Source organism: Microcaecilia unicolor, unplaced genomic scaffold, assembly GCF_901765095.1.
Source record: "Microcaecilia unicolor unplaced genomic scaffold, aMicUni1.1, whole genome shotgun sequence".
NCBI lineage: Eukaryota > Metazoa > Chordata > Amphibia > Gymnophiona > Siphonopidae > Microcaecilia > Microcaecilia unicolor.
This window is the reverse complement of record NW_021962969.1, coordinates 366,486-391,156: the sequence shown is the minus strand read 5'-3', so window position 1 is coordinate 391,156 and position 24,671 is coordinate 366,486. Positions and strand designations below refer to the sequence as shown.

General features: G+C 46.0%; 1 protein-coding gene across 1 annotated transcript in view; it reads left to right on the top strand.

Moving 5' to 3' along the window:
- Window positions 1-24,671, top strand: part of LOC115458699 (calpain-5-like) — a 145,936-nt gene that overhangs the window by 52,332 nt on the left and 68,933 nt on the right. The window contains exon 2 of the mRNA XM_030188527.1: window positions 3,140-3,271. Within this exon, the coding sequence (XP_030044387.1) occupies window positions 3,140-3,271 (132 nt within the window). The remainder of the gene's footprint in view (window positions 1-3,139; window positions 3,272-24,671) is intronic.

Here is a 24,671-nt window from a genome sequence, read left to right as displayed (position 1 = left end):
CTCCAACGTTGGCTTGGACATGCCATTCCCTGGGTACCTGGCATTTTTCTATTTAACAGACCTATTCCAGGGGTCCAGCGCTGTGGTAGGCTGTTTACATGGTAGTGCTTTAATGCTGCTGTCCCAATGATAGCCCGGGCCTAGAAATATTCTGGTTGTCCTGTATTGTCTAAATGGTATAACAAGCTGTGGTAAATTTGTAAGATGGGGAGGCTGTTGACTGATCAGCGATGGACAATGCCTCAATGGAAGCGTGTATGGGCCTCTTTGCTTGCTTCTATGTCTTAGGGGGGTGGATTTGGTCTGTATGTGGATACATTTTTTTAATTGTCTTTGGTGATATGGATGGAGGGCTGGGTGGGTTGGGGGGGTCTCAGGTTTCGGAGGAATTTGGGGGTAAAATTGCTGTAAAAATTGAAGGTTCTTTCTGTAGGTTTTTCATGTCTTGTAGGACTTTTTCCTTGATGTTGTTGCAGCTATTGGTCTGTTTGTTGTACTTTTTCAAGTTGTCTCCCATATTTTCAATAAAGTTACCTTGTTAAAAAAAAAATAGCAGAAGATCCTGGAAGAAAAGTCCATTGTCCATTATTAAGGTGGAATTGGGGAACATCCACTGCTTATTCCTGGGATAAGCAGAATTGACTCTATTCACACTTTTTGGACCTTGCCAGTTACTTGTGACTTAGACTGGCCACTGTTGGAAGCAGGTTGCTGGGCTTGATGGACCTTTGCTCTGTTCCAAGTATGGCAATTTCTTATGTACTTATGTTCTGTATTACCTTGACTTTCACTAACATTTTTGCTCTCGCGGACTCTGTCTGCTCTTCCTCCCTCCTCCTATGAATTTAGCATCTGTCCCTATCCATGACATAGCCATGAGTGGGCAGCGGCTTATCCAGTTAGGGTTCATGCCTACCCAGCAGTGATGTGTTCTTGAGGTAGCTGGTGAGGATCCCTAAGCTCCACCTGCTGAAGACCTATTATAACTCTGCTGCCAGGCATGACAGCTCTCTTAGCCACCGATGCTGACACCTACACATGCTTACTTTTTTGTATGCACCTAAAACTGCCCATGCACTGAAAACCGAGCATGTGCAGTGGGTTGGCGGCTCAAAGAGCTGCTGCAAACTTCCAAGATGGCATCTTTTGGGGAGATCTTCAGCTGGTGGGACTTGGGAATCTTCACCAACTCAGGTATATTTATTTTTTGAGTTGGGGGCACTGGGGTAGGATGGAGAGGACATTTCATGCCCACCCACTCTTAGGGCTACCCAAAATCTGCTGTTTGGCTATTCCACTGCTCCCTCCCCTAGCTGTGTGTCCAGCTTATCTCCCTTCCCCTCCTTCACTGCAGATCCAGCATCTCTCCCACCTCCCCCTCCCCTTTGGGTTTGGCATCTTTTCCTCCCACCAACCACAGGTTTGGCACCTCCAAACTTGCCATAGGTTGTTGGCAGCAGCAGTGCGGAAGAGCAGCTGTTTCCCTCTCTTATCCTACCCACAGGAAGTTGACGTTGCAACTGCTACTGTTGGCAACCCACAGTGAGTTTAAGATGCTGGAGCTGAGGAAGTTGGGGGGGAGAAGAAAGGGAGAGAGAGCTGTTGGACTTCAGGGGCAGGGAGCTTGAGAGAACCAGTTTAACTGTGGGCGACCCTGGTCTCTTTGCTGGTCCCATTCAATGGTAACGAGACCTTTCCATGTTTTTGGACCACTGTTATGTAGCTCTGACCTCCAAATGCTGCCATCTTTATCTGGGTGGGTGCCCACCTATGTAATAGTGATCATCACGATATGGTTTGATATAAGGGTAAAGGTGGAGTGCAGACACACAAAATTCAAAGTACAGTGTTGACATTGTAAATAGTATACTATGCCATACTTTGTATTGTTATTTGAATATTTTTACTGTTGTAATTGCCTACTACTCATGTTTGATCCATTCTTACTGTACACTGCTTTGAGTGAATTCCTTCAAAAAGGCGGTAAATAAATCCTAATAAATAAGTTCAGTCCCAACCTGGATGGGAAAGCCAGTGCAGTTGACGTAGGTATGGGGTGCCATGACCCTATTATCAGTTTCGCAGCAATATTTTGCACAACCAGCAGTCTCTTTAATTGTTTCACTGGTAATCCCAATAGCACTATCCTATATAATAATTCTCACCTCCAACGTTCTGATGCTGCCTGGGACCGTGGCTTCTGCCAGAGGTGGTCTGCTACCTGCGGTAGATAACACTGACGTCATACATCCCTTCGAGTCTGCTGCTTTCCCTTCTCTTCACTCTGAACTCTGACTCTGGTTCCGCCCTTGCCGAAACAGGAAATGAGGGCGGGACCAGAGCTCAGAGCGAAGAGAAGGAAAGGCAGTAGACTCGCTGATCCTGCTCGCTCTTCAATGCTGCCGACGGGACCCCGGTAAGAGAGGGGGAGAGGGGGGTTGGCGATTTTAGAGGGGGGGGGACTGGCACTCGGAGGGAGGACAGAGCGAAGGAGAATGACAGAGGGAGGGAGGGGTAGGGTTACCATATGGCTCCAGAAAAAGGAGGACGGATTGAGCCAGCCGGGTTTTACTTCCATTGCTTTCCAATGGAAGTAAAACCCGGCTGGCTCAATTACTTCCATTGAAAGCAATTGCTTTTCATTGAAAGCAATGGAAGTAAAACCCGGCTGGCTCAATCCGTCCTCCTTTTTCTGGAGCCATATGGTAACCCTAGGGAGGGGGGACTACAACTTGGAGGGAGAACAGAGTGAAGGAGAGTGACAGAGAGAGGGAGGAAGCCATGGACATCGGAGGGGAGGAAAGGGGGCCGTAGAACTTGGAGAGGACAGAGGGAGAGAGCGAGGGAGAGGGGAGGAGGAAAACCTTGCTAGCGCCCGTTTCCTTTCATAATGAAACGGGCCTTTTTTTTACTAGTATTACAATAAATCTTATGTTTGTTATACCCCAATGAAACAAATGTTGCACATCCCCCGTCACCCTACTTCCCAGTGATAACGCGTTACTTTGCTACCAGTATCCTAACAGCATGCTGGGCTGAGGGTAGCCTTGGGTTCTTGAAGCTATTTTATCCGAGTAACTCTGCTTTTTGTATTTGTTCCTTGTTTTCATCCTGCTTCTCTAATTTCTGTTGCCTGCAGGAAATATGCGATGACCCCTATCTCTTTGTGGATGGCATCAGTTCTCATGACTTGCACCAGGGCCAGGTTGGAAACTGCTGGTTTGTTGCAGCCTGCTCCTCCCTGGCCTCCAGAGAAGCTTTATGGCAAAAGGTAAGGAAGTGATTGCATGGCACGCACACTACCTCCAAATTAAACTCATTTCAGTTATTCATTACAGCCCAACGTGAAGCTTTTTCTTATTTTCTCTATAGTAGATTTAATGGTTATCGATTAAGGGTTCCTCAAGGTTTGGCTCTTTCCCCTTTACTTATTAATGGGTCATTTGCAGTTGGTGTGTGTAAGTATGCTGTATCGTGTATCCCCTGAGAATCTGGATTTAAGCCCCTTACAACTATGTATGGTTGCTATTAGTCAATGGTTAGGTGCCCATAAACTTGTCCTGAATTTGACTAAAACAACAGTGTATTGGATAACGGGTAGGACACCACATCCTTCTGCTAATATTTCTTTGCTGGATATGTCAAGTCAGATTGTACATGAGTTTAGATATTTGGGAGTGATTAGATTCTCAGCTTACTTTTGGCAGTCAGGGTGATAAGGTAGTCCGTAACAGTTATGCTACTGTAAATTACGGGCTATAAGAGGTCTATTCGATGAATTGTCTAGTGCATGCCCTCTTTGTATCTTGCTTAGACTACAGTAATGTGGTCTTGGCCAACATTGCAAAGTTGTATGAAAAGAAGCTGTAAACTTTACAGAATACTGCCCTTCAATTGGTTGGGCATGCACGGTGATCATGTAACTCCACTTTACCTTCGTTACCATTGGCTGCTGGTGAGTATTGTTCAAATTGTTGGGGTTGCCCCATAATGTGGTATATGATAATCTTTGTTCAACCCTTTGTGGCCTAATATCATCGTATGTGTCTGGGCAGCATTTGAGATCAGAAGGTGAAGTTTGATTTGTGCTGTCCCTTTTGTCTTGGGTTTATTGGGCCTCAACGAGATTTATTTTTTGCATTTGTATTCCACATTTTCCCACCTCTTTGCAGGCTCAATGTGCTTACAATACATCATGAATAATGGAAACATATAAGAAAATATACATTTAGTATTACAGAAGGATCTTGGGTAACATGTTAGTGATAGAACATAGTAGTAGTTTTACAAGTAAATATTGTAAGGCAGTTCTGGGTATTTGTATAGGCAGTGGTGTACCAAGGGGGGGGGGGGTGGTCCGCTCCGGGTGCATGCTGCTGGGGGGGGTGCCGCGCGCCTTTCGGCTCTTCGTTTTAATGCTTCCTCTGCCCCGGAACAGGTTACTTCCTGTTCCGGGGCAGAGGGAGCATGGAAACGAAGAGCCGACAGGCACGCGGCACCCCCCCCCCCCCCCCCCAGCGGCGTGCCCCCGGGGGGTTCTTTCGCCGGGGGTCGCACTGCACCTGGGGGGTTATTTGGCTGGGGGGGCGCTGCACCCGGGGGGCAGAGTGCATCAGCGATCCACCCCGGGTGTCAGCGCCCCTAGGAACGCCACTGTGTATAGGAGTTCATATTTGTTGATCTTTGTGATATGCCTTGTTAAAGAGATGGGTCTTCAGTAGTTTACGGAAGTTAGTTAGTTCATAGAGCATTTTTAAGTTGCGCGGCAGCATGTTCCAGAATTGTGTGCTCAGGTAGGAAAAGGTTGACGCATGCGTTAGTTTGTATTTTAAGCCTTTACAGTTGGGGAAGTGAAGATTAAGGAATGTGCGGGATGATTTTTTAGCATTCCTGGGTGGTAAGTCTATCAGGTCTGACATGTAGGCTGGGGCGTCTCCGTGAATGATTTTGTGAACTAGGGTGCATATTTTGAACGTGATGCGTTCTTTGAGTGGGAGCCAGTGTAGCTTTTCTTGTAGGGGTTTAGCACTTTCATATTTTGTTTTACCGAATATGAGTCTAGCTGCAGTGTTCTGAGCTGTCTGAAGTTTCTTGATTATTTGCTCTTTGCAGCCAGCGTAGAGTGCATTGCAGTAATCTAGATGACTGAGTACCATTGATTGTACCAGGCTGCGGAATACGGTCCTTGGGAAGAAAGGTCTTACTCTTTTTAATTTCCACATTGAGTGGAACATCTTCTTGGTTGTGTTTTTCGCGTGACTCTCAAGTGTTAGGTGTCGATCAATGGTAACTCCAAGAATTTTTAAGGTGTCCGAAATTGGAAGATTCAGTTTTGGTGTGTTAATGGTGGTGAATTTGTTCGTGTTGTGTTGCGAGGTGAGTATTAGGCATTGGGGTTTTTCTGCGTTGAGTTTCAGCTGAAATGCGTCCGCCCATATGTTCATGATATGTAGGCTTTGGTTAATGTAATTGGAAATTTCCTTTAAATCTTGTTTGAATGGGATGTAGATAATGTCGTCTGCGTATATGTATGGGTTAAGGTTTTGGTTTGATTGTAGTTTCACCAAGGGTATCATCATTAAGTTGAATAATGTCGGTGAGAGGGGGGGATCCCTGTGGAACTCCGCATTCAGGTATCCATGTAGCTGATGTAATCGAATTAGATGTCACTTGGTATGATCATGTGATTAGGAATCCCTTGAACCAATTGAGAACGTTGCCTCCAATTCCGAAGTACTCGAGGATATGTAATAGTATTCTGTGATCGACCATGTCGAAGGCGCTAGACATATCAAATTGTAGAAGTAGTATGTTCTTGCCAGTTGCAATCATTTGTTTACATTTATTCATGAGAGTAACTAGTACCGTTTCCGTGCTGTGGTTAGACCGGAATCCTGTATTGGGAGTCGTGTAATATTGAGAATTTGATTAGATAGTTAGTGAGTTGTTTGGTTACCATCCCTTCCATTAGTTTGGTAATTAAGGGAATGGATGCTACTGGCCTGTAGTTGGTTAATTCACTAGCACTCTTCTTTGCGTCTAGTGCTTTTTTAAAATTTTGGTTCCTACTTTATGGAATGCTCTGCTAGGTAATATAAAGGGGGGAGGGGGAGTTTCTTTTAAAAGGTTTAAGAAATTGTTGACAGCCCATTTTTTTGTGTTAGCAATTGATCATTTCCCCCTACTGGTTGGTGCTGCAATGTTGTCAGGTACCTATATCTTGGACGGATGAGGGTGAAAGTGTTGCTTTTTTATTTTAATATTTGACTTCCTTATTTTAATTTCTTCTTTACATTTTGTATTGTACACTCCTGAGTTCTTTCTTGTAAAGCCAAACAGTATAGCACATTTTAAATAAACTATTGTTTTCAGTACTGGAACCTGAACTTGTCCGACAATCCAGAAATCGAGTCAGGGCAGCTCTTCCACTCTGTTCAGCTGTGAGAGAGCATCTCTGACATGGAACAAATAAAAAATATGAACGTTGCCTTTTTGACGCCACTGGAAATTGTATAGACCTGATAGTGCTGTGTTCACTGGTCTGGATCTTAAATTGAAAGTTGTTTTCTCTGAGATAGAGGGCCCAGTTGCATGTAAACCAACAGAGCGTAATCAATTATACCATATATCATAAATCTTCCCGTGGAGCTACAGATTCAGCAGAAGTGTCTGGGCAGCAACAACTACTGAAATTATGTATATTTTGTTTGAGAATCCAGTTATGGATGATGGATCTGGACTCCACCAGGGATTACAGGCCCCCCTGACCTTTTTGAAATTTGGTTATACATCTGGGTTATTTGCTGAAAGGGCTGAACATCTTGTTTAAGATAAGTACTTTGAAAACAAACTATTGTCAGTTTGGATATGGACTGATAATGTTAAATACTGATATAGTAGATTCCGGTTAATTGGGACACATTGGGACTACAGTACTTTGTCCCAATTTAAGCGACTGCCTTAAAAAATTGAACTTACCCAGAATCGCAAAAGGAAACAGTGGGAATCGTATCCGGTTTGCGCCCACTCCAGTTACATTACTCTGCAGGGTGAAAGTTTAAGACCGCATGGAAGGAAGTGACACTTATGGGCTGGAAGTGATTGTTTTGGGTTGTAAAAAGGGAACGCCAGGTGTTCTGCCTTCTATGCATGTCATCTCGTCAGCTGACTGTGCAGAGATGGATGCAGAGAGTAACTTCAAGATCGTGGAAGAGTACTGGTGAGAGAATGAGCCCCATGTCTGATTCGGGAGTAGGACACGGTAACGGCAGGGCCGCTGAGAGGGGGGAGCAGAGGGGACAAAATTCCTCAGGCCCGGGCCTCCAAGGGGGGCCCGGCGCCAGGGTCTCTCTCCTTCTCCTGCTCCCAGGCCGCCGGCACTGCAGTCCCCGGTCTCACTCCGCCTCCCTTCGGCTCCGTTGACAGCCCCTGTCTGTCCGCTCCCAGGCCCCCTCATCTCCATGTGAAAGTGGCAGATCGCCTCGCCTCCCTTCGGGCCCTCCCTCACTGTGTCCCACCCTCGTCTGATGTAACTTCCTGTTTCTGGGAGGGCGGGACACAGTGAGGGAGGGCCCGAAGGGAGGCGATCTGCCGCTTTCACACGAAGGTGAGGCGCTACCGATTTGAATGCAGGGGCCCGGTGGCAGATGGAGGGGGCAAAGTCCCTATCCAACCGAGGCCTCAACCCATTCATCTGTGCAGATGACGTTACAATCTACATCCCCTTCAGACATGACTTGACAGAAATAACCAATGAAATCAATGACGGCCTGAACATGGACTCCTGGGCAAACTCATTCCAACTGAACACTGAACACACTGCCCCATCCTCTCATCTCAACATAACAAGTACAAACCCACAACCATAAACACCCCAGGACACACCCTCCCTACCTCAGACAGCCTAAAAATACTTGGCGTCACAATTGACCGCAACCTTACCCTTTAGAGCCAAGTAAACTCCGTAATAAAGAAAATGTTCTATTCAATGTGGAAACTTAAACAAGTAAAACCTTTCTTCCCGAGGAACATTTTTCGAAACCTAATTCAATCAATGGTCCTAAGCCATGCAGATTACTGCAATGGAATCTATGCGGGATGTAAAGAACAACTTACAAAAAAAACTCCAGACCGCCCAAAACACAGCAGCCAGGCTGATATTTGGTAAAACACGTTTCTAAAGTGCTAAACCCCTCCGAGAAAAGCTGCACTGGCTCCAAATCAAAGAACAGATCACCTTCAAATTCTGCACTTTGGTCCACAAAATTATCTACGGCGTAGTCCCAGGATACATGACAGACTTTGTAGATCTACCAACCAGAAACAGAATCGGATCATCACGATCATACCTAAACCTATATTACCCAAATTGCAAAGGACTTAAATACAAAACAACTTACGCATCCAGCTTCTCCCACATAAGCGCACAACTTTGGAACGGACTCCCAAAAGCTGTGAAAACAATCCATGACCATCTAAACTTCAGGAAATCACTAAAAACCAACCTCTTCAAAAAGGCTTACCCCACCAATCCACCGTAAATCCCCACACCCAGCAACACAGTATAACCAGTGATCGTACTGGACAATATACAATCTTCATTCCATATGACCTTCACGGTGCCTGACACACACCTACCTCATTCGACCACAATATAACCTTGTATCTGTTATCAACCGGCTGGCGAACGCCTTTACGGTACTATATAAGCCACATTGAGCCTGCAAATAGGTGGGAAAATGTGGGGTACAAATATAACAAATAAATAAATTCTTGTTACATCCTTAGCAAGATACGGCCTCCAAAACTGAACACAGTACTCCAGGTGGGGCCTCGCCAATGACTTATACAGGGGCATCAACACCTCCTTTCTTCTGCTGGTCACACCTCTCTCTATATAGCCTAGCAACCTTCTAGCTTCGGCCACCGCCTTGTCACACTGTTTCGTCACCTTCAGATCCTCAGATACTATCACCCCAAGATCTCTCTCCCCGTATGTACATATCAGACTCTCACCGCCTAACACATACGCCTCTTGTGGATTTCTATTCCCTAAGTGCATCACTTTGCATTTCTTTGCATTGAATTTTAATTGCCAAACCTTAGACCATTCTTCTAGCTTCTGCAGATCCTTTTTCATGTTTTCCACTCCCTCCGGGGTGTCCACTGTGTTACAAATCTTAGTATCATCCGCAAAAAGGCAAACTTTACCTTCTAACCCTTCGGCAATGTCACTCACAAATATATTGAACAGAATCGGCCCCAGCACCGATCCCCTAGGCACTCCACTGCCCACCTTTCCCTCATCCAATCGAATTCCATTTACCACCACCCTCTGGTGTCTGCTGTCAACCAGTTCCTAATCCAGTTCATCACGTCTGGTCCAATCTTCAGCCTGTCTAGTTTATTCAAGAGCCTCCTGTGAGGAACCGTGTCAAAAGCTTTGCTGAAATCTAAGTAGATTACATCTATAGCACGTCCATGATTCAATTCTCCGGTCACCCAGTCAAAGAATTCAATGAGATTCGTTTGGCACGATTTACCCTTGGTAAAACCATGTTGTCTTGGATCTTGCAACTGGAAATTCACTATCCTTTCCTTCAGCATCGCTTCCATTACTTTTCCAGTAACGAAGTGAGGCTTACCGGCCTGTAGTTTCCAGCATCTTCCCTATCACCACTTTTGTGAAGAGGGACCACATCCGATGTTCTCCACTCCCACGGAACCTTTCCGGTCTCCAAGGATTTATTAAACAAATCTTTGAGGACCCGCCAGAACCTCTCTGAGCTCCCTCAATATCCTGGGGTGGATCCCGTCTAGTCCCATGGCTTTGTCCACCTTTAGATTTTCAAGTTGTTCATACGCATAGCATGAACGGTGCTATATCCACTCCATTCTCATATGTACTTTTGCCAGTCAATTGTGGTCCTTCTCCAGGATTTTTTTCTGTGAAAACAGAACAAAAGTATCTGTTTAGCAAATTCACTTTTCCTTCATCATTATCCACATAGTGGTTCGCAGCATCTTTCAGTCTCACAATTCCCTTTTTAGTCTTCCTCCTTTCACTAATATACCTGAAGAAATTTTTGTCACCCCTCCTTACCTTTCTAGCCATTTGTTCTTCCACTTGCGCTTTTGCCAGACGTATCTCTCTCTTGGCTTCTTTCAGTTTCATCCGGTATTTCTTTCCGTGTTCCTCTTCTTGAGTCTTTCTGTATTTCAGGAACGCCAACTCTTTAGCCTTTATTTTCTCAGCCACTTGCTTGGACAACCACATCGGTTTCCTTATTCTCTTGCTTTTATTTACTCTCCTTACATAAAGGTTTGTAGCCCTATTTATAGCTTCTTTCAGCTTGGACCACTGTCCTTCCACTTCTCGTTCGTCCTCCCAGCCCATCAGCTCCTTCCTCAGGTGTTCCCCCATTTTACTAAAGTCAGCATGCTTGAAATCCAGGACTTTGAGTTTTGAGTGGCCGCCCTCCACTTCAGCTGTCATATCAAACCAAACTGTTTGATGGTCACTGCTGCCCATGTGGACACCCACTCAGACATTTGACACACTATCCCTATTTGTGAGCACCAGATCCAGCGTCGCTCCCTCCCTTGTGGGTTCCGTCACCATTTGTCTGAGCAGAGCACTTTGAAAAGCATCCACAATCTCCCTATTTCTGATTCCGCAGATGGAACCTTCCAGTCCACATCTGGCAGATTGAAATCTCCCAGCAACAGCACCTCTCTCTCTTCTTTCCCAACTTTTGAATATGTGCGATCAGATCTTTATCTAGTTCCTCCAATTGTGTCGGAGGTCTGTAGACAACACCCACGTGGACAGAGGTTCTATCATCTCATTTTAAGGTGATCCATATCGCTTCTTCCTTTCCCCAGGCCCCTGTCATTTCAGTCACTGCGATATCATTTCTCACATGCAGAGCTACTCCCGCACCTTTACGACCATCTCTATCCTTCCTAAATAGATTATAGCCTGGTATGTTTTCATCCCATTCATGGGAACCATTGAGCCAGGTCTCCGTGATTGCAACAACGTCTGCCTCCAACATCAGGGCTTGAAGGTCATGAACTTTATTGCTTAGACTGCGAGCATTTGTGGTCATCACATTCCATCTACATTTCCGTGGAATTTTTATCTTCTGTTTAGTTTCTTGTTTAGTCTCTCTTCCTGCTGTGTTGGTAGGAAGTGATTTGCTAAGATTGTTGTTTTCATTGCTTTCCTTTATACTGACACATCTTGTGATTAGCTGCTTAAGCTAAAACCCTCAAAGCGGTATACAATTACAATAAAACCACACAGAGAGAAAAACAAAGTAGAAAAGGAAATACAGAAACTGATAGGAAAGCAAATAAGTCAGAATACTCCATCTGTTGTGTCCTCCATACCCAGCAACCAACAATTACACAGGAATCTTAGCCCACTCTTCTTTGCAGAATTTCTTTAATTCAGATACATTCATGGGTTTTTATGTATGAACGGCGCATTTTAACCACAGCATCTCTATTACTCACTCAGTTTATAGAAAACTCATTTTTGTTGGTATATCACAATTTTTATTTTTATTACATTTGTACCCCGTGCTTTCCCACTCATGGCAGGCTCAATGTGGCGGGCAATGGAGGGTTAAGTGACTTGCCCAGAGTCACAAGGAGCTGCCTGTGCCTGAAGTGGGAATCGAACTCAGTTCCCCAGGACCAAAGTCCATCACCCTAACCACTAGGCCACTCCTCCACTGTTGCTACTATTTGAGATTCTACATGGAATGTTGCTATAGAAGTCGGCCCTTGCAGATCACCCATGTGGCAGCGCAGGCTTCTGCTTCTGAGAGTCTGATGTCCTGCACGAACGTGCAGGACATCAGCCTCACAGAAACAGAAGCCTTAGCAACATTCCATGTAGAATCTCCAATAGTAGCAACATTCCATGTAGAATCTCCAATAGTATCTATTTTATTTCTGTTACATTTGTACCCCGCGCTTTCCCACTCATGGCAGGCTCAATGCGGCGGGCAATGGAGGGTTAAGTGACTTGCCCAGAGTCACAGGGAGTTGCCTGTGCGGGGAATCGAACTCAGTTCCTCAGTTCCCCAGGACCAAAGTCCAGCACCCTAACCACTAGGCCACTCCTCCACTGTTGCTTCTATTTGAGATTCTACATGGAATGTTGCTATTCCAACATTCCATGTAGAAGTCGGCCCTTGCAGATCACCAATGTGGCCGCGCAGGCTTCTACATGGAATGTTGCTAGTGGAATAGCAACATTCCATGTAGAATCTCCAATAGTATCTATTTTATTTTTGTTACATTTGTACCCCGCACTTTCCCACTCATGGCAGGCTCAATGCGGCTTACATGGGGCAATGGAGGGTTAAGTGACTTGCCCAGAGTCACAAGGAGCTGCTTGTGCCGGGAATCGAACTCAGTTCCTCAGTTCCCCAGGACCAAAGTCCACCACCCTAACCACTAGGCCACTCCTCCACTCTATAATGAATACATGCACATCTATAGTGATACAGTTCAAAACAGAGTAGAAATTTGTTCTAAAACTCCCACCCCCAACATCCCTATACACCCCTCACTTGTAACACAAATGTTTTGAGAACTTTTGCAACCTGCTCACTCAGTTTAAAGAATTATATCAGCCTTACTGGCAAAAAAAAAATGCTGGTGACGTCGTTATGTTCTCCAAAAATGCGTAACGTTAAAGTTTTGCACACTGAAAGGGCTAAACATCTTCCTTCCAAGCCCTGGAAGTGCGCACTCCCAAATTTCCCAGTAGGCTCCATGCAGGACTGGATCAGTCTGATTCATAGCACCCAAAAGCAAATTTCAGCATTATGGAGAAAAGAACATTGAAAGCTGTACCCTTATGTTACATGTTGGACTATACTTGGTGCTCTGAAAGGGATAGGGAACTTGGACTTGATGTACCGCCTTTCTGTGGTTTTTGCAACTACATTCAAAGTGGTTTATATAGTATAATAACATAAGAGTAGCCATACTGGGTCAGACCAATGTCCATCTAGCCCAGGATCCTGTCTTCCACACAGCAGCCAAGCCAGGTCACAAGTACCTGCCAGAAACCCAAATTGTGGCAACGTTCCAGAACCCCAAAGAGTAACAAGATTCCGGAATCATAACGAATAGCAAGATTCCATGAAGAATCTCAGAGTAGCAAGATTCTGGAACCCTAAAGAGTAGCAACATTCCATACTACAAATCCCAGGGCAAGCAGTTGCTTCCCATGTCTGTCTCCATAGCAGAGTATGGACTTTTCCTCCAGGAATTTGTCCAAGCCTTTTTTAAACCCAGATACGCTAACCGCTGTTACCACATCCTCTGGCAAAGAGTTCCAGAGTTTAACTATTTGTTGAATGAAAAAATATTTCCTCCTATTTGTTTTAAAAGTATTTCCATGTAACTTCTTCGAGTGTCCCCTAGTCTTTGAACTTTTGGAACGAGTAAAAAAGCGATTTACTTCTACTCGTTCTACACCACTCAGGATTTTGTAGACCTCAATCATATCTCCCCTCATCCGTCTCTTTTCTAAGCTGAAGAGCCCTAACCTCTTTAGCCTGGTTTTTGTGTCCCTTTCATTTCTGACCGCTTCCCTCCAGTGGCGTAGCCACAGGTGGGCCTGGGTGGGCCGTGGCCCATCCACTTAGGGCTCAGGCCCACCCAACAGCAGCACAAAAACGTGCATGGAACACTATAAACAGTGCTCCGAGTTGAGTACCATTTATAGAGTAGCGCATAGGTGATGGGATCCGCACCCAACTTTTGGACGTGAGGATTTACACCAACTGAACCCTGGCGTAAATCCCCATGCCTAAATTAGGCACAGATACCCCAAATTCTATAACAGTGCACGCATCTTAACTGAATGACCCTCCCATGGCCACGCCTACTTTTTAGTTGCATGCTAAAGAATGTGTGCACTCATCTTTACAGAGTAGCGCTTAGCAAGAGGCATGCGTAAATCCAAACTGTAGTCAGTTAGCCCCAGTAATTGATAGCACCCAGTTATTGGCCCTGATAGGCTCGCTACTTGTGCATGCACATTGGGCACACATACACACTTATGTACACAGTTTTAAGCGCCATTTATAGAATTCCCCTGTGCATGTATTATGCATCTAAGGGGCACACTCCAAATCGAAGATATAACTTGAAACATCTGACTTGGACAATGCAGGTTATACACAAATATACAGCTGTGCTTCCTTAATGAGTAGGTATGGTGGTAGTTAGTCAATTTATGTATTCTGATATTGTCATCTTTGGCCCATACTACCTGACCTGGGGGAGGAGGTTTTGGCCTTTGAAAGCTAGTCCAATAAAAAGATATCACCTTATTTTCCATTGTTTGTTTAGTTCCTCTGAATAGTGTTGCTGGGCCATATGTATGAATTGAGAACATCCAAGTTACACTGCAGCTAAATACTGGCCTCTGCATGATCTTTAATTATTTAAAATGTATAATAGCCATGCTGGGTTAGGCCAACACTGACCAGTGTGAGTTGTTTGAAAGTATCCGTTGGATCCCAATAGGAACGTTCCATTTTGCTCCTTCCTGGAAGTAAAATGTTGGAGACTTTCCAATCTGTCTGGCTGACGATTATTCTTGGACCTCTCTTCCAGTAACTTGTCCAGACCTTTTTGTGGTGGTCTTAACTCAGCTATTCTATACGTCTTGACCACATTTCTAGCAGAATTAATTCTGGAGTTTGCATGTTGGCTCAAAACATGATTTCCTAAATATACTGCTGGATAGTTTCATTGGAGCATCTTCTAGTCTTAGTACTGTTTGATAGTATAAATAACTTGTTCACACCATACAGAATTTTATAGACCTCTGTTGGTATCAGCTGTCACTTGTTTCTTCTCCTAACCAGTTGAGCCTTTCTTTTTATAAGAGGACTGATCAGCCCTATAAACATTTTTCTCATCATTCTGCTGTTTTGAGGTGCAGCTACCCAGAACTGCTTGCAGTACTTAAGTTGTGGCTTCATCATAAGGAGTCTTTCATGTTGCCAAGTGCCTTCTGAAAATCCATATACAATATATTGACCGTCTTGCTTTAAGTTTTTTATTTACACATCTTACTGGAATATTACTGCCCCATCCTTGACCATCTGTAAATCTAGATTGAAAGCCCGCCTCTTTAACATTGCTTTTGACTTGTAACCACTCCCCCACATTAATTGATTTGCTTTCTTTATTTTTGTCTATTAGATTGTAAGCTCTTTGAGCAGGGACTGTCTTTCTTCTATGTTTGTGAAGCGCTGCGTACGCTTTGTAGCGCTATAGAAATGCTAAATAGTAGTAGTAGTAGTAGTAATATTTAGTGCTAGCTAGTGGGGATCCCAAGTTTACCAGCTGAAGACCTCCCCCTGATGGGGCTGAAAACACTGCTCTCCACTTCAGCAGTCTAAGCTTCCTAAGCTGCTGATACTGGCCTCATTGAATTGGGGGTGGGGGGGGTGGGAGGAGAACACTTGGTGCCCACCCACTTCTTGACTAGGCCCACCCAAAATCTGCTGTCTGGCTACGCCCCTGCTTCCCTCCCATTAGCTTTGCTAAGTCAAATCTAGTTAAAAGAAACCCAGCAAAGCAGAAGGTTGGTGGATAACCTAGTGAAGAGAAGAATGTGAGCTTCTGAGACCATCAGAGAATCATCTGTAGGCAATACATTGCACAGATGGCTGGCGTTCATTCTGTATTTGGGAAATGTGCATCGGAAGAAGGTCCAGATTATCTCCCCCCACATTCTCCAACTTTGCATTCTTCATTTATTTCAAAACACTGATCCCTTTGCCAAAATTTAGTCTGCTTTTTTTTTCTCTCTTTTTTTTTCTTAATGAAACTCTTTGGAAATTGTTTTGCTGTTTGCCCAGCTCTCTCCCCCCCCCCCCCCCCCCCCCCCCCCCCCCCCCCCCCCCGCTGTCCTGTGAGACTGGAGGCGAGCAGAAGTTGGGCAGGCATTAGAGAGCTCATTATTTCCTGTCTAATTGCGGAGCGCTAACACACTACCGCCCATCCTCTTAGGGATTTTCTGTTGTGTTTGTGGCAAAGCCATCATTTTCCAAACTCTCAAATCCCAGAGGCTGTAAACTGCCCTGTGGCTTGTATCCTTTTTTCTTTTCTTTTTTTTTTGGCTTGTTTTCCAGTAGTGGGACAGGCTGTGTGACTTTTTCCGTTCAGTAAACACACAAACTTGTGGCAGTCGCTAGGCCACTAAACCTAAGCTGACAACATGTCAGAATCTGATGCTGAGCACAGAGAGGTTTAAGCAGCAACTGGCAGACCACTTCCTTGCTGCAAATTTATGAGTTTTATCTTAGTATTTTTCATGGTTCTGTACTGCCAGTTTAGGGAGCCATTCACCACTACTTCTGAAAATCCTCTTGTATACATGCTATTACGAACTGACAGTGATCTTGGCCCCCTCCCCACCACAGCTGCTGCCCACCAGGGCTGCTGAGAGACTAGGCTAGGCCCGGGGCAAGGCCGCCCCCCCCCCCCCCCCCTGCTGCCTCTCCCACCCCGCCGCTGCAGTCCGCGGTCTCCCCTGCCTGCCTACACGGCTCTGGGCCCCCTTCATTCAAAGCGGCAGTCGCAGATTGCGTCTCTTCTGGCCTTCCCGCCATGTGTCCCGCCGGACAGGGTAACAGCAGCAGGCAGGAAAGGATGTTCTTTCTTGTCTCCCCCCCCCCCCACCCGCAGAGGCCACTAGACTGGGAGGGTTGTAGTATGCAGTGGCAGCAGGCAACAGGGCAGAGCCTCTGGGCCCTTAGGCACTGCCCAGTTGCCCGAATGGTCAGTCCGCCCCTGGGCTATTAAAGGAACCTTCAGATAGAGGGAGGTGGGTGCAGATCTCTCTGTGCTTTAGCTGAGCCCCCAGCAACAAAATCTTGGAACCCAGGTCTCCCAGGGAGGGTACAAACCACTGGATGATTGGGCTTCAGGTTTTATATTTTAAAGCAGTGGCATATCCACAGGGGACTTGGGGGGCCTGGGCCCCCCACTTTGGACTCAGGCTCCCTCCAAACCTGCATTGCACCTGTTAAATGGCGCAAGAACTGAGCATGCTCAGAGAGCCTTGGCATTGGTGGCTGGAGGCACCCCACTGACATCCGGGTTATTTGCAGCTGCGCAAGGAGGAGGGGAGCGGCTTGGCAGCGAATTTCTTTGGCTGGCAAGGTACTAATTTTAATGCATGGGGGGGCAGGGAAGGAATACATTGCCTCCCTCCCCCCACCAAAATCAGAGGCTTGGCTAAGCCCCTGTTTTAAAGCAGTGGCGTAGCTACGTGGGGCCTGAGGGGGCCCGGGCCCCTGTAGATTTGGCCCTGGTCCCCTGCCGACGATCCCCTTGAACCCCCTCCTGCCACCAACCCTCCCCCGCCGTCGCCGCCCACCCCGCCGCCGCATCTGATACCTTGTTTGCTGGCCGGGCCAGCCGAAGAGAGTCTTTTCAGCGTCAGAAACAGCTGGTCATAACCAGGAAGTTCCTTGAACAAAGGCGCTACTCCGGCGCTGAAAAGACTCTCTTCGGCTGGCCCGGCCAGCAAACAAGGGTATCAGCAGCGAGGCGGGCGACGGCGAGGGAGGGTTGGTGGCGGGAGGGGGGTTTCAAGGGGATCATGGTGGCAGCTGGGGGGGCGGCTAAACAGTTCCCCCACCCCACCTCGAGCTGTGGCCCCCCGCTCCTGGCGAGGTCTGGCTACGCCCCTGTTTTAAAGTAGTTTGAATGCAGAGTTTACCATCTCCTTGTCATTGAATAATGGAGACAATTTGTTTGTTAAAATTGGATCCAAACATATGTATTGTACATGTTTTTCATGCCAGCGTTCCTAGCTGTGGCAAGAAAAAAAAATATTGTTGATTTTCAAGTGTAACCACAGGAACCATGCAACGGTTTGGAAAATATTCCTTTTGCCTATCTGTTTATCTCCTATATATTCCCTCTTCACTGTCTCAACTGTATCACAGAGCAGTCCTGAATTATTCATGTGAGCATTAGAGATTTGCCTTGGTATAATTAATGACTAATGCTTGAAGTCTAACCTCCTGTAAATAGTTCTAAAGTGCCCATACACACTCCTGCTGTACCTAATCGCTTTGACTCACTATTATAAGGGACTTCACTGTGAGCAGGTCAGTTGACCTTTGATCCATGTCTTCCTGCTTTTCTGCAGATTGTTCCTGTCAGTTGTTGACATCCTACGTGTTGAATAAGGAAGCTGAGGCTATCTGCGCTTTCCCACTCATGGCAGGCTCAATGCGGCTTACATGGGGCAATGGAGGGTTAAGTGACTTGCCCAGAGTCACAAGGAGCTGCCTGTGCCTGAAGTGGGAATTGAACTCAGTTCCTCAGGACCAAAGTCCACCACCCTAACCACTAGGCCACTCCTCCACTGTTGCTACTATTTGAGATTCTACATGGAATGTTGCTATTCCACTAGCAACATTCCATGTAGAAGTCGGCCCTTGCAGATCACCAATGTAGCCGCGCAGGCTTCTGTTTCTGTGAGTCTGACGTCCTGTACGTACGTACAGGACGTCAGACTCACAGAAACAGAAGCCTGCGCAGCCTTCTACATGGAATGTTTCTAGTGGAATAGCAACATTCCATGTAGAATCTCCAATAGTATCTATTTTATTTTTGTTACATTTGTACCCTGCGCTTTCCCACTCATGGCAGGCTCAATGCGGCTTACATGGGGCAATGGAGGGTTAAGTGACTTGCCCAGAGTCACAAGGAGCTGCCTGTGCCTGAAGTGGGAATCGAACACAGTTCCTCAGTTCCCCAGGACCAAAGTCCACCACCCTAACCACTAGGCCACTCCTCCACTTTCTCTGCCTTTGTCATATGTTCCTCAGTTTGGGTATCCACCCCCTACTTTTTGTGGATTCTTGTGCAGGTATCCAGAAGTGAGAGGGAATACTTAGCATTCATTCCCAGTGTGTATCTGCCTTGTGACTGTATTTTTTGAGGGCCTCATCTACTGAGCTTTTTTCCTATAGACCTGGGGGAGAGGGGGTTATAAAGGATCTTTTGCACATATGCCTTTCTCAGAGGACAAGCAGGGTAGTGGATGATGTCATTCAACGGAACCTGCATGGAAAGTTCTTTTTTTTTCGCCAGTAGCTTCCAGAGCTTTTGCAAATGGAGTCTCACCTGACATGCGCACATGTTCCCAACTTCTGCTGTCATAGGACCCGCTCAGTCCATTGGTTTCTACAGAGTGGACCCAAGACCCAGGAGCACTTAGTCCTGGTATTCATTCCAGAGGTTTCTGGTAGGAAGGAGGCAGAAGTATTTTGCAACCAGATGACCCCTTATAACCTTATTACAGTGAGTTCTCAAAATAATCTAGGTTGGTTATCATCTGCAGTTATTTGGACGCTCCCAGCAGATTGTGTCCCAGGGGCATAGCCAGACAACAGATTTTGGGTGGGCCTGGGCAAGAAGTGGGTGGGCATCAAGTGTTCTCCCTCCCCCACCACCACGAAAAAAATATCTCAGCTGGTGGTAAAACACTTCTTTCCACCTTGGCCGTCTGCAGCAGGCATACGCTGAAAACTGAGCAGGTGCAGGTGCCAGTATCATGGAGAGCAGCGTTTTCATTACCATCAGGGGGAAGTCTTCAGCTGGCGGAGCTTGGGATCCCCACCAGCTACTACTAAACATGTGCTACTGAGGGGTGGGCCTGAGCCCACCCAGGCCCACCTGTGGCTACGCCACTGTTGTGTCCCCTTTCCCCTGAGAGCATCATGGTCAAGTTCTCGGCATCAGAAAATACTTATGAAGAAACTCATTTCCATCTTGCAGGCCAGTGCGGTCAAACCTTTTCCACCAGCAGGTCAAATATTTTCTGATTACAAAAAAGATGAGGACTTTAGTGTGATTAGCGCTTATCATCATTATGTTGGAGGTAAATCCATCTCCGTACAACCTTTATTTGGTTATTTGTAGCATTTGTATCCCTCATTTTCCCACCTATTTGCAGGCTCAATGTACATTGTTCCGTCATGGTGATCACCAATTCCGGAAAAGAGAATTACATAGTTAAGGTGGAGGAGACAGAGTGGATTCCCATGAAGCCATCCACAGTGTCGTAGGGCCTCAGTGGTGTTCTTACCCAGTTGACGAAAGCGCCATCATCTGCCATGTGAAGTACCTGAGCTGGAAGGTGGCAGTTTATTTATTTTCAGCCCTTGATATACTGCAAGTGATTCCTGAGGCGACTACCGTGTTTCCCCGAAAATAGGGCATCCCCATAAAATAAGACCTACCGAGGTTTTTGGTGCCCTTGGAAAATATAAGGCCTCCCCCGAAAGTAAGGCCTAACAAAGTTTTTTTCTTTTACCGGTAAGTAGGGTCGCCGGGCCCCCCCCTCCGTCGCTCCGAAACTAACCTGAACTTAAGCATCCTTTCACTTTCCTTCCAGTTCGTAGCAAGCAGCAGCAGCAGGAGGGCAGGCCACTCCTTCCTTCCGTGTCCCGCCCTCGCCTGACGTAACGTAACGTCAGGCGAGGGTGGGGCACGGAAGGAAGGAGAGGCCTGCCCTGCTGCTCCTGCGAACTGGAAGGAAAGTGAAAGGAGGCTTAAGTTCAGGTTAGTTTCGGAGCGACGGAGGGGGGTGGGGTCCGGCGACTTTGGGTGGGGGCGCCATCTCGGGTGGGGGGCGACCTCGGGTGGGGGGTTAGTTTCGGAGCGACGGAAGGGGGTGGGGTCCGGCGACTTCGGGTGGGGGCGCCATCTCGGGTGGGGGGGCGACCTCGGGTGGGGGGTTACCGGTAGTTGCAGGAGCGACGGAGGGAAGGTGGGCGGGCCAACCGTGTTTCCCCGAAATACTAAGACATCCCCTGAAAATAAGACCTAGCGCCTTTTTGGGCGCAAAAATTAATATAAGACAGTGTCTTATATTCGGGGAAACACGGTATGCAACAATTTCTATTACTTCAGTTCATAGGGTTTGTGTGTTCCAGGCTCTAGTAACGGACCCACTTTACACAAAAAAATTTTTACCACTAGTGTGGTTCTGTGCACCCATCCGAAGTTCGTTCCTAAGGTAGTAATGGATTTCCATCTTAACCGGTCAATAGTTCTTCCAACCCTTTTTTCCTAGACTTCATGCCCGCAAAGATAAAAGTGCACTGTACATTTTGGACTGTAAGAACGCTTTGGCCTTCTATTGGGAGTGGCTTAAAACCTATAGAATGTCCACCTCGCTGTTTGTTTCTTTTGACCCTAACAGGATGGGGGGCTGCATTCTTTCTAATTGGTTGGCAGCAGTGGCGTAGGAAGGGGGGGCGGTCCGCCCCGGGTGCACGCCGCTGGGGGGTGTCGGCTCCGCACTGGTGCACTGCCCTCTCTGCCCCGGAACAGGTTACTTCCTGTTCCGGGACAGAGAGAGCAGTGAACCAGCGCGGAGCCGACACACCCCAGCAACGTGCAGTCGGGGCGGATTGGCCCTCCCGCCCGTCCCTCGCCGCAGGTATGCGCTCCGGGGGGGGAGGGAAGGTATGCGCTCCGGGGGGGATGCGCTCCAGCGGGAGGAGGATGCACCGTGCTGCACCCGGGGGGGGGGGTGCGCAGCGGCGACCCGCCCCGGGTTTCAGCTCCCCTCGCTACGGCTCTGGTTGGCAGACTTCATTACCTTCACCTTCATCAACAACGATGCAGAGATCCCTTTCTTGGTCCGTGACTCCTAACGTGGAACCTTGCATGATGTAGCTATAATTCGGGTTCCTCTTTCCCACATGCATCACTTTGCACTTGCTCACATTAAATGTCATCTGCCATTTAGACGCCCAGTCTCGTAAGGTCCTCTTGTAATTTTTCACAATCCTCCCGCGATTTAACGACTTTGAATAACTTTGTGTCATCAGCAAATTTAAGAATTTATTTTATTTATTTATTGCACTTGTATCCCACATTTTCCCACCTGTTTGCAGGCTCAATGTGGCTTACAAAGTCCTTTCATGGCATGACCATTTCAGGGTACAGAGATACAATTGGTGTTACAAAGATATCGGTAATAACAAGGCTAACTGATCATCAGGCGGTAGCAAACACAGACGCTAGTATGGAGCTATTGGCCCTCTAGCACCCGTGTTTGCTTCTGATCATCGGCCCGTAAGGCTCTCGGGGCTCCTTCCACAGTTTTCCCTGCCTTGACAAGCGTAAGGAGCAGGATCTGGGTTCTGTCAACCCTCAGGTGCTCTTAACGGATGTGCACAGTCTTGCTTCTTGTTACTGTATGCCGCTTTTTGTAGACACAGCATTGCTTTGCTCTCTAGTTAATACATTGAGTTGAGGTCGTTCAGAGAATCCGGTGATTATGTTCTTTTAACATAATCACGCTCTAGCCTAAGCTGCTGGGGAAACAGAAGCGGGTGGAGTCTCTGACACAGGAGAGATGATATTCCTTTGCCGTTTCATTGCACTTCCTGTCCCCAGAGGGCATCTGTTTTCAGGGATATAATTTGGGAGGCCAGCTTCCGAAAGAGATTTTTGCTTGACGTAGGGTATGGTTCACATGCAAAAGTTGCTATGTGCAGTAGAATCCCTGCAGACTGTGATTTTTCAAAGATAAAGCAGAAGTGGAGAAAAGGCATTTGGTTTTCATTAAGTTTTGTACTGTTAGAACTCTCAATGGCTGTCAGTTGTCTCTTTCTAAACATAGTCCACAAAAGGCTGATATGATCAGACATCTGTGTGCATAAGTACATATTATTGTCATACTGGGACAGACCAAAGGTTCATCAAGCCCAGCATCCTGTTTCCAACAGTGGCCAATCCATGTCAAAAATACCTGACAAGATCCCCCCAAAAGTACAAAACATTTTATGCTGCTTACCCCAGAAATAGTGGATTTTCCCCAGGTCCAATTTAATAATGGTCTATGGACTTTTCCTTTAGGAAGCCGTCCAAACCTTTTTTTAAAACTCTGCTAAGCTAACCGCCTTTCCCCACATTTTCTTGCAACGAATTACACATTGAGTGAAGAAACATTTTCTCCGATTCATTTTAAATTTACAACTTTGTAGCTTCATCGCATTTCCCCTAGTCCTAATATTTTTGGAAAGTGTAAACAGATGCTTTACGTCTACCCGTTCCACTCCATTCATTATTTTATAGACCTCTCTCATATCTCCCCTCAGCCATCTTTTCTCCAAGCTGGATAATTATTATGTTGGTCCAACTAAGCTAAAGAAAAAATATGGGCTAAATTATGTACCATACAGCCTTAAATTCATGCCGTAGAAAAAGTATATTGGATATTGGAAAGATTGCATATTGGAAAGAGGAACTCGAATTATAGCTACGTAATGCAAGGTTCCATGTTAGGAATCACTGACCAGGAAAGGGATCTAGGCATTGTCATTGATGATACGTTGAAATCCTCTGCTCAGTGTGCGGCGGCAGCTAAGAAAGCAAATAGAATATTAGGTATTATTAAGAAAGGAATTGAAAACAAAAATGAGGACATTATAATACCTTTGTATCGCTCCATGGTACGTCCGAACCTTGAATATTGTGTTCAATTTTGGTTGCCACATCTCAAAAAAGATATAATGGAATTAGAAAAGGTACAGAGAAGGGCGATGACAATGATAAAGGGGCTGAGACGACTTCCCTGTGAGGAAAAGCTGAAGTGGCTAGGACTCTTCAGCTTGGAGAAAAGATGACTGAGGGCAGATATGATAGAGGTCTATAAAATAATGATTGGAATGGAAGGGTAGATGTGAATCGCTTGTCTACTCTTTCCAAAAATACTAGGACTAGGGGGCATGCAATGAAGCTACAAAGTAGTAAATTTAAAACGAATCGGAGAAAATGTTTCTTCACTCAATGTGTAATTAAACTCTGGAATTCGTTGCCAGAGAATGTAGTAAAAGTGGTTAGCTTAGCGGGGTTTTAAAAAAGGTTTGGCTGGCTTCCTAAAGGAAAAGTCCATAGACCATTATTAAAATGGACTTAGGGAAAATCCACTGCTTATTTCTGGGATATACTGTTGAATGATTATAGACCGTCACTCTGTCCCATATAATGAAATATCAAAAAATGTTCACAGAGTGTGTAAATGCAAATATGATAGTCTTATATACTTTTAGACTAAAGTGAAGGAGAGTCTCATATATAGCACACGGTGGTATTTCTTTCACTCAATAGGTGAATCCATTACACGTGTTGATGTCTTAATCATTGACTCGACCTCCACCATCCCAATTATATTAACAAAAAAAGACTTACACTGCTTTTTTTACATGTACTTCTCAATAATGCACACTGCACTTATCTTAGGCAGATTGGTGCACTCTTAAAACCCCGACAGGTTCCCGTTTCGTATTGACTTTGTCAAGGGGGAGTGACACCAGTTCTGTCGACAAAGGAGAAAAAGAACAAGAAAAAAAGGAATCAAGTCTCTTACATATAAACCTTAACCCCATTATTTTAACTTCTCTAAATATTCGCATAACTTTTCCTAAATCGGCTGATGGCTTACCCGATTTCTGCCCCAGGCATTCGTGTGTCCTTGCTTATTCTGATAAAACTAGAAAATGGCGACGGCGTCTTTTTATTATTAGCAAGTAAACAGCTGATGGTGTTACGTCAAACGTTAATACGTGAAAACCGTTGCGGGACTC